This window comes from Geotrypetes seraphini, chromosome 8 (genome assembly GCF_902459505.1).
Source record: "Geotrypetes seraphini chromosome 8, aGeoSer1.1, whole genome shotgun sequence".
NCBI lineage: Eukaryota > Metazoa > Chordata > Amphibia > Gymnophiona > Dermophiidae > Geotrypetes > Geotrypetes seraphini.
In genome coordinates, this window is record NC_047091.1 from 180,680,556 (window position 1) to 180,697,230 (window position 16,675).

The 16,675-nt window shown below is 43.4% G+C and overlaps 1 protein-coding gene across 1 annotated transcript in view; it reads right to left on the reverse strand.

Moving 5' to 3' along the window:
* NF2 (neurofibromin 2) overlaps positions 1 to 16,675 on the reverse strand; it is a 190,145-nt gene that overhangs the window by 87,698 nt on the left and 85,772 nt on the right. The window contains 2 exon segments of the mRNA XM_033954223.1: positions 8,310 to 8,423; positions 15,654 to 15,728. Coding sequence (XP_033810114.1) covers positions 8,310 to 8,423; positions 15,654 to 15,728 — 189 coding nt within the window.

Sequence of the window (16,675 nt, forward strand, 5' to 3'; positions counted from 1 at the left end):
GTTGCTACTCTTTGGGTTTCTGCCAGGTACTTGTGACCTGGATTGGTCATTGTGGAAACAGGATACTGGGTCAGATGGACCACTGATCTCACATCCTAGTCATAGTGCACACATGCATAGACACATAAATAAAAACATGGAAGAAGACAATGAAACTGAAAGCTAAGAGGACAGAAAGAGGTTGTAAGCAGGTAAGCTGCATCACACTTGGGAAGCAGCATTTCTCTGAACTATGCTCCTGTGCTGTGCTGGCGGCTGCCATCTAGTGGCCGAGTGTGGGAAGGAATTCATATTCCTGGCAGCCCTGCCTGTGTATAGCTGTTTTGAGTTTCAGCATGCAGAAAAGGTCTTGGAACAGAAGACAATGATTCAGACAATTCAATTTGCTGATAAGTGCTCATTGGGCACACGCTACTGCCTCCGATGGACTAGCACTGCTGCTTGGGCTAACCTGCAGCACATCAAGGAGCCACAGCTTAATTGGCATTCAGGCTGCCAGCTCTGACCCAATGAGATGCATTCCATCAGCAGTTAATTGGCAAATGAGGTGGGGAGGTGATTAAAGGGTAACAAAAAAACTAAAAGATCTCACCTACTCCCATTCTGGTATTGCCTTAATTAAAACTGAATTTAGACTGAAGCTTAACTCAGAAAAAACAAAATTCTTTGTAGCTTCATCTCACCCGCTTGATACAAAAACATCACTGTGCATCAATAATCTTAGCTACCCTATTCAACCTACTATGAAGGTTTTGGGTGTAATACTGACCAGGGCCTAACCACGAAAGACCAGGTGGACTCTTTGGTTAGAAAGGGTTTCTTTACTCTCTTCGGTCCATCAGAGCATAATTTGATGCTTCATCATTCAGAATTCTAGTTCAATCTCTTATACTGAGCCAACTTGACTACTGCAATATCACCTATCTGGCAATTACCCAGAAGAATATGCAGCGATTACAATGGTGCAAAATGCAGCGGTCAAACTGATCTTCGGGTTGAAGAAGTTTGACCATGTGACGCCTTCCTTCCGACTTCTACATTGGCTGCCGATGGAGGCACGTGTGAAGTTTAAGTTCGGATGTTTCGGCTTTAAGGTACTGTTCGGTTTCGCCCCTAAATATATAACTGACCTTTTCTCCTTCCCAACCAACAGACCTAAGAGAAGCTCACACCTGAACTTTGTATCTCCACCGGCCAGAGGATATAAATTCAAAAGTCATCATATCAAGACCTGGAACAGTTACTTATGCTTGCTAATATTTATGGGGAATTCAGGAGACACCTAAAAACATATCTCTTCCTGATGTACTTAGGCGGTTGATTTGTACAATCTTTCCCACAATAACTGATCTCTAGAGCCGCTATTCACTAGTTTTAACCTGCCAGTTCTACGCAATTTGTAGCATTTTTAATCATTGTAAACCACACAGAACTTCACGGTCCTGCGGTATATAAACTGTTTATTATTATTAAAACTATGCTTTAAGGGGAGAGTGTGGCACAGTGGTTAAAGCTACAGCCTCAGAACCTTGAAGCTGTGGGTTCAAACCCACGCTGCTTCTTGTGACCCTGGAAAAGTCACTTAATCCCCCCATTGCCCCAGGTACACTAGACAAGACTGTGAGTCCACCAGGACAGACGGGGAAAAATGCTGGAGTACCTGAATAAATTCATGTAGACTGTTCTGAGCTCCCCTGGGAGAACAGTATAGAACAGCGGTCTCAACTGAATCCCTTTGCAGGGCACATTTTGGATTTGTAGGTAGTTGGAGGGCTGTAGAAATGTCTTATTAAAGAAATGACAATGTTGCATGAGGTAAGTACCAACAAATCCAAAATGTGGATTATCTGAAATTATCAGAAGCAATTAAGGAACGATTTATAAACTATAGTGCATCAAACTATAGTTTATAAATCTTTCCTCAATTGCTTCTGATAATTTCAGCTATATACAGCTGAAAGCAGTGCAGAAAGTGAAACACTATCAAAGTATCAACTGCAATAGACAAGATTTTGGACTATTTTGAGGCCCTCGGTATTATAAAGAATGATTCTTTATGGAAAAACTTGTGCCTTAAGTGTCCAGTGGTCACGTCCGCAACCGCCTTCAGCTCTCACCTCCTCCCGCACCGGACACACACAGACGCTGCACTGCCTCCAATGGTTACCTTACGTTCTGGAACGTTGCTCACCTCACTGCTGTAACCTCATACAAAGCGCTTTCCTGCGTCTGTATGTGAATATGAGATGGAGTGGAGAGGACAACTGCATACAGACGCACGAAAGCGCTTGCGTGAGGTTACAGCAGAGAGGTGGGCAATGTTCCAGAACGCAACCGCCGAACACTTAAGGCACAAGTTTTCCATAAAGAAACATTCTTTACAATACCGAGGGCCTCAAAACCGTGTTTGCGACCACTGGTGTAGAACACTGTATAAATAGTGTGAAAAGTTTCAGCCTCTGATAGCCAGAGCTGGTATTTTGATGTCTTAATGCCTAAGAGCCAACTTCATCAGTGATGTCACAATGGCTTGACTGTCCTATACTTGGCTCACTTTTACTACATTTTGATTTCTAGAGTGGCGCAGTGGTTAAAGCTACAGCCTCAGCACCCTGAGGTTGTGGGTTCAAAGCCTTGACACTCCTTGTGACCCTGGGCAAGTCACGGAATCCTCCACTGCCCCAGGTACATTAGACAGATGTTGAGCCCACCGGGACACATCAGGGAAAATGCTTGCGTACCTGAATAAATTCATGTAAACCATTCTGAGCTCTCTTGGGAGAACAATATAGAAAATTGAATAAATAAAAGCACAGAATCCCTTCCCCTGCAGAGTAGAGCGCCTGATCTTTCCCAACAAAATCAGGAGCAGACGCTGCTTTTGGATTGTGATATTTCCTAATTCTGCCCTTGATTTGATGGGCTCAGATGTTAACTGAACAGCAGACAGTCTCCATCCTAAAAAGGCATCTCTGCCTCTCTCTCTCTCACTTGACCTTCTCCTAGTATGATATATAGGCTGAAGATAGCATATAATTACTGTAAACACAGTCAATAGACTAAGGTAAAAAATATGTAAATGTAGTGAACACCATTACAGAAGCTCATGTAAACCACACTGAATTGACTCCGTAGTCATTAGTAGCAGGATAGAAGCTTTCAATAAACAATTTCTTTTTTTTTTTTTTATTATTATTATTATTATTTATTTATGAGATTTTCCATTTTAATACAAGCATTACTTTTTACAATGCAAAAGATCCAATAACAATATTCAACAAAATTTATAAAGAAAATATAATATCTTATTTAGTCCACAATTTGAAACCACAATTAAAAGGTCAAGAAAGGAAATAAACATCTAAATATAATCACAAATCAACTAATCAAGGTCACGGCATTAGCTTCCCCAATTACAGCCAGCTGGCAGGTCATACATTACTAGGCATGGTTACCATTTTCTCCTTTGATTCAATAAATTCCAAAAGTTGTTTGGGCTCAAAAAAAAGAAAATTTTTATCTTGTAGAGATACATAACACTTTGCAGGAAATTTAACAAGAAAAGTAGCCCCCAGAGCCAGGGTCCTTGACCTCAAGGACAAAAACTCCTTCCTACGTCTCTGGGTCCTCTGAGCTAAATCTGGAAAAACTCGTACATTAGAACCCAAAAACTTATCATTTATATGTCGAAAATACATACGAAGAATAAATTCCCTGTCACTCTCCAAGGCTAAAGTCAACAACATGGTAGTTCTTTAAGTGACAACCTCAAGGGAATTTTCCAGAAATGAAGACAAATTTAAGTCCTCAGCTTTATCTACTGGGGTTTCTGTAGGTGTGGATTCCCCTTGTGTTGTCCTTAAATTCAAATAGTAAGCTCTAACAATTGGAGGTAAATTTTCTGATGGGATGGCTAAAGTCTCTCGGAAATATTTCCTAGCCATCTCAACTGGTGAAATAATAGGACATTTAGGAAAATTCAAAAATCTTAAATTATTTTTCCTCAGTTGGTTTTCGAAATTTTCCATCTTGCGGGAAACATAAGATCTTTCCTTAACCAATTCTACTTGAATCTTTTTTACTTCACTCAAATTATTTTCCTGTTTCTCCAACCTTTCAGTAACATTAGTTAGAAGCACCCCTTGTTGTTCCACCTTGGAGAAAACAGTTCCATAATCTGTCTTAATTGTAGATAAAGTCAATTTGAGATTGGAATCCATGACTGATATGGCCTGCCATAGCGCTTCCATGTCTATCTTATCTGGTTTCTTCATCTCCCCAAAACAGATAGTATTCCCTCCCGAGGCACCTCTCACCTCTTCTTCTAAAATGCAGGGGGATTCTTGGTGGTTTCCGTCTCCTCCTTCCAATGAAAGGCTTGATAGGGATGTCCCTCCGATGCTGGAATCACTCTCTCCCTCTCGGGGCTGTCGGTTTCCAGGCAGTCCCTGCACTTGTGCACTTCCGGGTTGGGGAGGAACCAGCCTCTGGTCCGGACTTAGAGTAGTCCGACTCTCTGCGCTGAGGTCCGCCGAAAAATCCGGGTTCCCTCCCGAAGTAGCTGGGGTCGCCTCACCCATGCGAGCAAAAGCGCTCGTTATCGAAGTCTGAATCAACCGTTGAAGGGGTTCAGCCGCCGGAGGGACAACGCGGGAAACTCCTTTTCTCTTCCCCATGTCACCGCCAGAGAAGAGACAACAATTCAGATTCAGATACGAACGAGCGGAGAGCTCGCTCAGGCGTCCGCTCCCGACGCCATCTTGATCCTTCCGCTCTTGAACCACTGATAGCTTCTCAATAAACAATTTCTTGACTGCTTTTGGAAACAGTTATACCTAACTAACAGGCATAGGCAACTGTCTAGGGATCTGGGTTTTGTAAGTACAGTGGTACCTTGGTTTGCGAGCATAATTCGTTCCAGAAGCATGCTCGTAATCCAAAGCGCTCGTATATCAAAGCAAATTTCCCCATAGGAAGTAATGGAAACTCGGACGATTTGTTCTACATCCCAAAAACTCGTCTCATTAATTACCAGAGTTGTATCTTTAAAAGCTCTGCAGCAGATCTCTGTGCCACGGCTCCTCACCTAGCACAGTCCCAAATGATTGAATTATCCAGGCGGAAGTAAAGCGGCACCGAGCCCTGCTCTCGGCTCCTCTGAAACTCGCAGGCGACGCCTCCACCACTGCCTCGGACGCAGACCTATCCGCATGGCTCCTCCAGTTCTCTCGGGGAGGACTCTGCTGCTGTTTGCTGCCAGGCGGATGATGGTCTCTCTCCCGCGGAGGACCCCCAATGCCCAGGCTCCCACTCAGGGAGTACAGACAGTGGCTTCCTCCAAGACTCCTCGTCGCTCTCTGTATCCCAGTCCGACATTGCGTCCATTCCCTTGGCCAAACTCCAACCCCTTTGATTGCTCTTCCTGTTTCTGGCGGAGCTAGACGCGGCATGGGCAAGGCGGTGGTGCCAGTGAGGGTTGGTGGTGTCCACTGGAGGTAAGGGTTTGGGGTTGGGCCACGCTCGTTTATCGAGTCAATACTCGTTTTACGAGTTAAAGTTTGCTCGAGTGTTTTGCTCGTCTTGCAAAACACTCACAAACCACGTTACTCGCAAACTGAGGTTTGACTGTACTATCTAAGCCAGCTCAGGTTCAGCCCAGATATTTTAGGCCCATGCTGTATTCTCTCTAAAGGAGAATTCTCCCCTTCCCATTAATCTGGTCTTCCCTATGATTGCAGCCCATTGCACAGAAGTACAACGTGCACAAGTGCATACAGAAAGCAATCGCAGGCTCCAGCGGCTTGAACAAGTTACTATGTCAGCTTAATACGCGCCGTTAATGTAAGAGGAGGGAAGGAAATAGATAGATTTGGCTGGTAGGTAGGAAGGAGGGAGGGGGCCGTGCACGTTCCCTCCCTTAACTGCAGGGACAAGGCCATTCACCTCTCCACAGGGTGGTGGATGGCCTTGTCCCTGTACCCGCAGTGAGCACTTTTTCCTTCCTCCACACCGTTTTGGCGGGTTACCCGCGGCTAGCAGCCACCATATCATTCTCTAGGCTTGCACAGGAAGACATAGCACAGGTTGTATTAAAATGCATAAGAACATAAGAATTATCCTACTGGGACAGACCAAAGGTCCATCAAACCCAGTATCCTGTTTCCAACAGTGGCCAACCCAGGTCCCAAGCACCTGGCAGAAACCCAAAGAGTAGCAACATTTCAGAGCTGAGACTGTGATGTCATAATGTCTCATTCCACCAGTGCTAAGAGCCAGCCTCATCAGTGATGTCACAATGGCTTGATTATCCTGTAGTTGGCCTCCATAAGAATATAAGCGGTGTCATACTGGGACAGACCGAAGGTCCATCAAGCCCAGTATCCTGTTTCCAATAGTGGCCAACCCAGGTCCCCAGTACCAAGCTAAATTGCAAGTAGAAAAATAGATTTTATGCTGTTTATCCTAGGAATAAGCAGTGGATTTCCCCAAATGGCCTCTGGACTTCTCTTTTAGGAAATATCCAAACCTTTTTTAAAACCCTGCTAAGTTAACCGATTTCGCCACATTCTTCGTCAACATATTCCAGAGTTTAATTACACGTTGTGTGAAGAAATATTTTCCCTGGTGATATACTACTTAGTAGCTTCATCACATGTCCCCTAGTTCCTAGTATTTTTGGAAAGAGTGAACAAGTGATTCACATCTACCCTTTCCACTCCAATCAGTATTTTATAGACCTCTATCATATCACTCCTGAGCCGTCTCTTCTCCAAGCTGAAGAGCCCTAGCCACTTTAGCCTTTCCTCATAGGGAAGTTGACCCATCCCTTTTTACAAGCTAATTAGGTATTCGGTGAATGCAGAGAATACACCTCCCACTTTTGACATGTGCAACATGCAAAACGTTTTCCATGAGGGTGGTTTGTAGAGAGGATTTCTTGTCACTTTCATATTTATACAGGCAGTTCCTGGGTTAAGAACAAGTTACGTTTTTAAAGCTGTTCTTAAGTCGGATTTGTATGCAACTCAAAACTTGTGGATTTTAAGATTCTTGCTGCTTACCTCTGCTCCAGCTGACAAAAGGTCCAGCTGTCCCTAGACCAGTGTTCCCTCTAAGGTACAGCATGCACAACCACACACTGTTCTTAACATGGTATGCATCATTCCTGAATCTGTTACAGGGGAAGTGTAGGAGGCTATGCCACTGGAAATACTGCTCAATGAAATCAAATAAAGCTGCAACCGTGTTCTTAATTACAAGTCATATTTAAATTAGATGTCTGTAACTCTGGGACTGCCTGTACCCTGGTTTTGTCTTGTTATGCAAGCAGAAGAAAGCCCATGAAAGTTTCAAATGTAGATCGTAAGTAAAGTTTATTCCTGTCTGAAAAACTGGAAAGTGAAAAGTGAAAGCACACATCAGCGCCTGCTCTTCTGTGTTGAGCCTCTCAAAAATTTCAAGCACAAACGATTTGAGCAAGGGCCAAGTGGCAATGTGGGTTGACGCTTTTGGTTTGGACACGTGCACAAGAAGCTACACTTACTGCAAAATCTTGTGCACATGCATCTACCATATTCCCCCCACATTTGCCGCAGGTGCATCGTGCATAAAATTTGCAATCAATTTGCATCTTGCATGCTGAAGTATTACACTCACAGTAGAAGCAATGCTCCGGAACCTTATTGCCGCCGAGTCTCTCCTTCCAATGTAACTTCCAGCCAAAAATTACATCAGAAGGAGGGACTCGGCAGCAAGAAGGTTCCAGTCAGAGCAGCCCTGCATGTAGGAAGCTTCTAAGAGGCTGGTAGGTCCGCCCCAGGAGGTACGAAGGGGCCAACCCAAAAGCGTTACAGGTTTGTTGTTTTGGGATTTGGCGATTTTTTGCTGCCTGCGATCAAGAGGGAGTGTGAGGGTGGGGGCTGTTGGACCCAAGATAGGGAGGGAGGGGGCTGCTGGATGAGAGGGGTGGGAAGGGAGGCAACTCGTGGCAGATCCTTTACTGCAGGGACAAGGCAATTCACCGCTCCACGGGGCAATGAATGGCCTTGTCCCCGTACCCGTGGCAACCAGTTGATTTTTTCCCCCGTTCCTGCGAGTTAGGTGCAGGTAACTGTCGCCGTGTCATTCTCTATGCCACATCTCCAGACTAGCCAGGGAGTAAAAGCTGGGCTTGAGAATTGAAAAGGAAAACTTTGGCCTGCTATTTGGCAAGACACAACACTTGCCACGGAGCCACCAGGCTATCCCACCTCTTCTGAACTAATTGTGCACAGACACAGCAGTATTTCTGTTTCTATTTATTGCCTCACCTGTTTCCTGGCTTTCTCCTCTCTGGCCTGGGCTTTCATCTGCTGCACCTCTAAGGAGTCGGCCTTCCTCCTGCGCATGAACAAGTCATGGTTCCCGATACACAGCTGCAGGATCTGCATTAGCCACAAATTCAGGAAAAAGTGAACAGCACACCAAGGACATATGCATAGAAAGAGGGTAATTTTTGGCAGGGTGCCTATTTTAAATGCAGACGCCTACTTTTCTTTATAGAATAAAAGTGGAAGTGACCTACAAGTGTGTTTATTCTTCTGCCCCTCAGTATCTCTCCTCTCTTCTCTCCCAGAGAACTCTGCTCCTCAGATAAGCCACTCTTAGCTGTATCCTTCTCCTCCACTGCCAATTCCAGACTTCGTTCCTTTCATCTAGCTGCTCCCTAGACTTGAAATAAATTACCCGAGTTTGTCCACCAAGCCCCTTTCCTTTACCTTGTTTAAAAACAGACTGAAAACCCACCTTTTTGATATAGCCTTCAATCCTTAACCTTACTCCTCAGCCCACCATCCCAGCCAGCTGATTAACCATTCCCCTTAACTGTATCCATGTCATCCTGTTTGTCTATCTTGTAAGCTCTTTTGAGCAGGGACAGTCTTCTTTGTGACTCTGTACAGCGCTGTGTACATCTGGTAGCGCTATAGAAATAATTCATAGTAGTAGTGTGAAGAGTTTCAGTCTTTGGGAAGCAGAGCTGAGACTGTGATGTCATAATGCCTCATTCCACCAATAAGAGACAACCTCAGTGATGTCACAAGGGCTTGATTGTCCTGTACTCCCTCTGCCCTCCAACCCAGCCAGCAGATTAACCGTTCCCCTTAACTGTATCCATGACATCCTGTTTGTCTTTGGGAAGCAGAGCTGAGATTGTGATGTCATAATGCCTCAATCCACCAATAAGAGCCAACCTCATCAGTGATGTCACAAGAGCTTGATTGTCCTGTACTCCCTTCTGCCCTCCAACCCAGCCAGCAGATTAACCGTTTGCCTTAACTGTACCCATGACATCCTGTTTGTCTTTGGGAAGCAGAGCTGAGATTGTGATGTCATAATGCCTCAATCCACCAATAAGAGCCAACCTCATCAGTGATGTCACAAGAGCTTGATTGTCCTGTACTCCCTTCTGCCCTCCAACCCAGCCAGCAGATTAACCGTTTGCCTTAACTGTACCCATGACATCCTGTTTGTCTGTCTTGTCTGTTTAGATTGTAAGCTCTTTCAAGCAGGGACTGTCTTCCTTTGTGACTGTACAGCGTTGTGTACATCTGGTAGCGCTATAGAAATAATTAATTAGTAGTAGAAAAGCAAGCTGCCAATTTAAGGCACAAAGTGGTGTAAATGAAGTACCTAACTGAGCTAGAACACATGTAAATTTTATTAATCTATAATTTATGTCTATACTTGTACACTCTGCCCACACTCCACCCATGGCAGGGCTGTAGCACACTGTACGTGCAGGTGATCAAACTGTGCCCTATTCATTGCATCCCTTGCTTGGCCAGCATCTTCCTTTCTCCTCCATAACCTTCTCAAGGTGACCGTCTGGATGCACTTCTAAGGGGGGGGTGCAAAGAAAGCTTAGAAGGCACCACAGAAGGCAAGTCACACAAGATGCAATTACAGCGTGCTACAGCTCTACCCACATGCACACCCACTCACAAAGTACATGTCATCATATCATGGCGAGTTCTTTTCTGCTAGTTGATGTTCTATAAGAAATCATTCATACACCTTTTTTCTGCCAATATCTACTACTACTACTACTAATTATTTCTATAGTGCTACCAGATGTATGCAGCGCTGTACAGCATCACGAAGAAGATTGTGGGCTCTTTCGAGCAGAGACTATCTAAACCAGGGATCTCAAAGTCCCTCCTTGAGGGCCGCAATCCAGTTGGGTTTTCAGGATTTCCCCAATGAATATGCATGAGATCTATGTGCAGGCACTGCTTTCAATGCATATTCATTGGGGAAATCCTGAAAACCCGACTGGATTGCGGCCCTCAAGGAGGGACTTTGAGATCCCTGATCTAAACAGACAAAGAGGACGCCATGGATACAGTTCAGGGGAATGGTTAATCTGCTGGCTAGGTTGGTGGGGAATGGGGTTATAAATTGAGGGCTCCTTAAAGAAATACCCCAGAAGAGTGAACCATGCACGCATAGTTGAGGTAAGCATACACAGGAATTTTACCCATGATCTCAAAACCATATGCTGCCCTGGCCACCTAGGTGTGGCTCTGAGCGCAGAGGGCTATGGATGGGACTCTGCAGGGATAATGCTGGTTGAAGCAGAATGGTTTGAGTGGCACATGCTCATAAAATCCAGACACCCCTAGACCCGCCCCGCCCAGTTCAACCCATCCCTGCCCCATTACACCTCAGTCCAGAACTAGCCCCATCCCAGACACACAACCCCACAATTCAGACAAAGTGCCGGGTTTTGAAAAGCCGTCCAGGGAAATCTGGAAGTCTGGTAACCCTATATGGGCCCCTCTGTGCATTACACACTTGCGATGATGATTATTATTATTATTGATACTCGGTGCAAAAGGCCTCACTCAGATACCACAACTCCTTAAAAACCAGCCAGAATAATACTGTGCTGCCACACTTCTTCTCTCAGCAGGGCCTATGTGATAGCTTATTACTTCAAATCAAGAGATTTATCAAGTCCCAGAACTGCAAGAAAGAATCCCTTTATATTATTATTTTTCATTTATATATACAGTCAAACCTCGGTTTGCGAGTAACGCAGTTTGCGAGTGTTTTGCAAGACGAGCAAAACATTCCCGCAAATCGTGCCTTGCAAACCGAACATTGACTCAATTTGCAACACCCCCCCCTGCGATCCGGCATCCCCTCCAGTCACAGGCCCTCCCCCCCACGCGATCTGGCATTCCCCACCCACATGCCCAAACACAATCCCTTACCCCGATCTGGCATCAGCACCAACGCACAGGAAGTGCTGGTGCCCGAAGATCCTCCCTCTTGCCTGGGCTAGGCCTTGAGCATCTGCGAATGCTCAAGGCCTTCTGGTTCTCGCTCTCTCCGAGAATCTCAAGGCCCAGCACAGCCCAGATTCTCAAGGCCCAGCCCAGGTAAGAGGGAGGATCTTCGGGCACCGGCACTGTCATGTCCTGTGCGTTGGTGCCGGTGCCAGATCGGGGTAAGGGATTGTGTTTGGCTGGGTGGGGGATGCCAGATCATAGGGGGGGAAGTGCAATGCGAGCGAGGGGGGGGCAATGTTGGTTCTCGGAGGGTGTGGAGCAGCGTCGGTGGCCTCGGGGGTGGGGGGTAAGGTGGAGCAGTAGCGGTGGCCTCGGGGGAGGGGAATAAATCAAGCGAGTTTCCTTTACTTCCTATGGGGAAACTCGCTTTGATATACGAGCAATTTGGTTTACGAGCATGCTTCTGGAACTAATTATGCTCGTAAACCAAGGTTCCACTGTATATATATTGCCTACAATGCCAAAAGCTATCAAAAGAGTGTACATTCAGATATAGTGCTCACATCTAAGTCTGCACCTGAGACTTAAGTGACTTGGCCAAGATCACATGGTGCTGAAGTGGGGCTTGAATTGGGCTCCCCTGGTTCTCAGCCCACTGCTCTAACCAGAAGTCTACTCTTCCATATGGCTTTAGTGAGGGCTGTATGGATATCATTACATTGCATTACATTAGGGACTTCTATTCCGCCTATACCTTGCAGTTCAAGGCGGATTACAAAAGAGCTAACTGGACATTTCCAGTGAAGTTACAACAGTTTTGGGTTTTTTTTTGGTTACAAGGGAGGAGAGGTAGCTGGATTAATTCTGGAAGAACTTGCAAATTGGATATTAAATTGACTGAATCTTAATGCATGCCTTAGAACCTTAACTGATGCACATGGTCTAAATTCTCAAAATTCTTTCTATCCCGTTGTCCCCAAAGAGCTCAGAAAAGGTTACTGGTTAAACATACAGTTAACAGGTTACGATTTACACTGGATTTGCCATAATTTCAGAACAAGTTTACAATACAAGTTTTTATCCTAACTAGACACATACTAGGGGTCTATATATATATAATATACAATTACAATTTACAATAGTTACTATATATATAATATATACAATATATAATATATACAATAGTTACTATATATACACACAATTTATACAATATATAATATATACAATAGTTACTAAATATATAATATACAATTACAATCTGGGTGTCAGGTCAAAAGCGCGCCGGGACAAAGGTGCGAGCAGACAACTGAGCGCAGCGCGGAGGCGCGCGCCAAAGAAAAAGACTGTTTTTAGGGGCTACGACGGGGTGTGTGGGGGGGAACCCCCCCACTTTACTTAATACAGATCACGCCGCGTTGTGGGGGCGTTGTGGGGTTGTAACCCCCCACATTTTACTGAAAACTTAACTTTTTCCCTGTTTTTAGGGAAAAAGTTACATTTTCACTAAAATGTGGGGGGTTACAACCCCCCAAACCCCCCACAACGCCGCCGCGATATGTATTAAGTAAAGTGGGGGGGGCTCCCCAACAAAACCCCCCGTCGCAGCCCTTAAAAAGTCTATTTCTTCTGCGCGCGCCTCCGTCTTGCGCTCAGTTGTCGGCGCGCGCCTTTGTCTTCCGCGTTACTGTCTATGAACCACAATTTGCAATAGTTATCCTTATGGTGCAAGTTTTCCAGTACAAGTTTTATCCTAATTAACACACAGACAGTTTACAGGTTGGATTTGCCATAGTTCCAGTGCAAGATTTTACAATACAAGTTTTCCTTACGTGACACGTACTGGGATCTGGTACCAATATACATTTATTTGTAATCTATCGGTTAAGGGCAGGGGAGTTAGGTGAAGAGGTATGTGTTTATTGCTTTCCTAAAGTTGAGGAGTCCTTTAAGGGATCTGATCTGTGAGTTGGACCATCGTTTGGCGGTGTGCAGTTGAAGGGCACGACCAGGGGGCGTTTTGAGATGTATTTCATCCTGGGAGCGGAGGGACCGGTTCGGCACGTACAGAAAAAGTTTAGCCATCACGTAGCCCGGCACCATGTCATGCAAGGGTTTGAACTCTAGCATCAGTTGAGCCCATGCCACTGAGGAGCCCATTTTGCCTTCGTTTTTGTCTCTCCATGACAAAGCAGCAACCTCGCCAAGGAGCATCTACACCAATATAGCAAAAGTCAGAAGGCAGGCATGCATGTTTTAAGCAATTCTGGATTTAAGTGTTTCCATTACGATTGATGGATTTTATTATTTTGTAGCAATATTTCAAGCAGTATAGATACAAATCCCCAAAGCAACTTTTGGTGAATGCTCACAGCACTGCTGGAGTGGAACGTGGGATAATTAAGTCATCTGTTCTAGTGTTGAGTCAGATGTCTGAGCCGTTAAGGTAAGTAAATTTGTGAATTTGGGAACATTTATTGCTTGAATGATTGAAGATTGAGAGGACTGTTTGAGTCATACCTGAATGGATTTTTTTATAACTTGCACTATTATTTAAGGACAATTTTATGACCTGTTATATACAAAAATGCTACATCTAACAGCACTAGTATGAAATAAGAATTGTCTGAGATCTTTACATCCTTTTGATTCATTGTTCTTTGTTCCTCATTCTGTATTTTTTTTAAATTTCCACTGCTATTGATCACACAGTAAAGTTGGGTTCACTTGGTCTCTACGGTGGATACGCATGAGATAAGCATGTACACCAACGGCTTGATTCTAAAAATGGTGTCCCGACTGTAGGTGACAATAGGCATCCTACCGACTTTTAACGGACCACTCGGGACTCATGTTTAAAAAAAAAAAAAATCCATGGGGCGAAGGATGCCTACAACGTAGGCATTTAATGCGTGTGTACGGAGATATCTAGGCACACCTACAGAAGCCTAAGACCAGAATAGGCATGGTTTACGCCGGACATGGCTTTAGGAGTCCATAGGCATGCCTTCATATTTCCCCAGCTGATTTTAACAAGGACAATCTCCACAAACCTGAAACACCTAACCTTCTCACCAGATTGGAAAACTCACCCTTTCCCCACACCTGAAGAGTTACTGAGGAAGGATCATGCTCTGCTAAAATTTGACAGCTAAAATTTAATGCTAAGAAATGCAAGGTCATGCATTTGGGCTGCAAAAACCTGAAGGAATGGTACAGTTTAGGCGGTGAAGAACTTATATGCCCGACAGACTTGGGTATGATTGTATGCGATGATCTTAAGGTGTCCAAATGGGTTGAAAAGGTGACGGCAAAAGCTAGAAGGATGCTAGGTTGCATAGGGAGAGGTATGGCCAGTAGGAAAAAGGAGGTATTGATGCCTCTGTATAAGACTCTGGTGAGACCTCATTTAGAATATTGTGTACCTTCAAAAAGATATAAAAAGGATGGGGTCAGTCCAGAGTAAAACTACTAAAATGGTGTGTGGTCTTTGTCATAAGGCATATGGGGACAGACTTAAAGATCTCAATATGTATACTTTTGAGGAAAGGTGGGAGAGGGGAGATATGATAGAGATGTTTAAATACCTACATGGCATAAATGCACGAGGCAAGTCTCATTCGAAAGGAAACTCTGGAATGCAAGGGCATAGAATGAAGTTAAGAGGTGATAGGCTCAGTAGTAATATAAGGAAATACATTTTTACAGAAAGGGTGGTAGATGCGTGGAACAGTCTCCTGAAAGAGGTGGTGGAAACAGAGACTGTGTCTGATTTCAAAAAAGCATGGGATAGGAACATGGGATCTCTTACAAAGAGGAGGAGATAATGGTTACTGTAGATGGGCAGACTGGATGGGTCTTTATCTGCCATTATGGTTCTATGTAACCTTGCAATGCAAGGTGGATAAACCCAGACAAGTTTCACCTCCACTCTGTAGAAATATAAAAAGTGGCCTACATTTAAGGCATCTGTATAAGAACATAGATGCGATTCTGGACATGGCATCTACCGATGACTGACACGCGGTAGGCACCGTTTTCAGAATCGGGCCTTGAGTCTCCAAAGAATACAAATCTCTCGTGCATATTCATATCCAGTAACACAGCTGGGTTTCATAAAAAGAAGTTTTAGATACATTTCAAGTAGACTGGTCTACTAATAACTATTAGCCACTTAGAGGTGGGAATGCCATTTCTTTCTATTAGGGCTGGAATGAACAGGGAAATGAGCTCCCTAAGCAAACCAGATTGACCATTATCAGAGGCATGATTGCTAGGAATGATGGAACCCAGGACTGTGGGATACAGGAAAGTTTTAGGAACCATTACAGGAATTTTGCCTGCTACAGATACAAAGAGAGAACAGGCACAAAAACTTACCAGTTTGTTGACACGGAGCTTTGAAGAATTAAACTTGAAGACATCAATCTTTTTATCCAAAGGCTTTATAGTAAACTGAAAAGAAAAAAAAAATACAGCAAGATATGTAAGACTTAACTTTAATTTTTGGTGGAATTCGCTATGTCATTTATATAAAATGGAACGTTCAATAGCGGTAGAAAAAGGAAATTATAAAAGTTTTATTAAAATATGGGAGCCATTGACATTGTTTTGTAATGAATAGATACCATTTTTCTTTTGAAGATACACCATGTAAGGAAGGGAGGGGGAGGGGATGTTTGGATAAAATGTTGAAATAAAATTAATAATAGGGATGGAGGGAGGGTAGGTAAGGATTTCTTTTAAGTTAATAGAGGATAATGATAAGTTTTTCAAGTGTTTAACTAAGTGTTGTTTCTTATAATTCTTGTACACTTTATGAGAGGGTAAAATGAATTTTTTTTTTTTTTTTTTTTGAACGGCTTGGACTATATTTTTATTTATAAATCTTTATTCATTTTCTTATGTCACAACAAGTGTTTCAATAAACTCACTAGAAACTTGAACATATACACTTGATCATCTCATATATTAACATCAAATTTAACATTTCATTAGAAAATTAATGTTATATAAAGTTATAATATTATGCAAGAAATTTAATTTTATATAATTCTTATTGGATATAACAATCCCCTTTCCCTCCCTCCCTCCCAATCAATAATACATAAATTCAACTTTACTGTAAATTCATTCAAATATTAAATTAGTAAGTAATAATCAGAATTAAAAGCCTACCCCCTTCCCTTCTATTCAAATATCTTATCTTGGGAAAAGTTAATCATTCATTAGAGAAATCTGTTAATGGTCTTCAGATTTTTCAATTTTTATTCATGGGGAAATTTATTATTCTTTACAAAAATTTTTTAATGGTCCCCATATTTTTTGAAATTTATTCATATATCCTTTATGTGTTGCAATAGCGAGTTCCATTTTGTATATATGGCATACAGAATTCCATC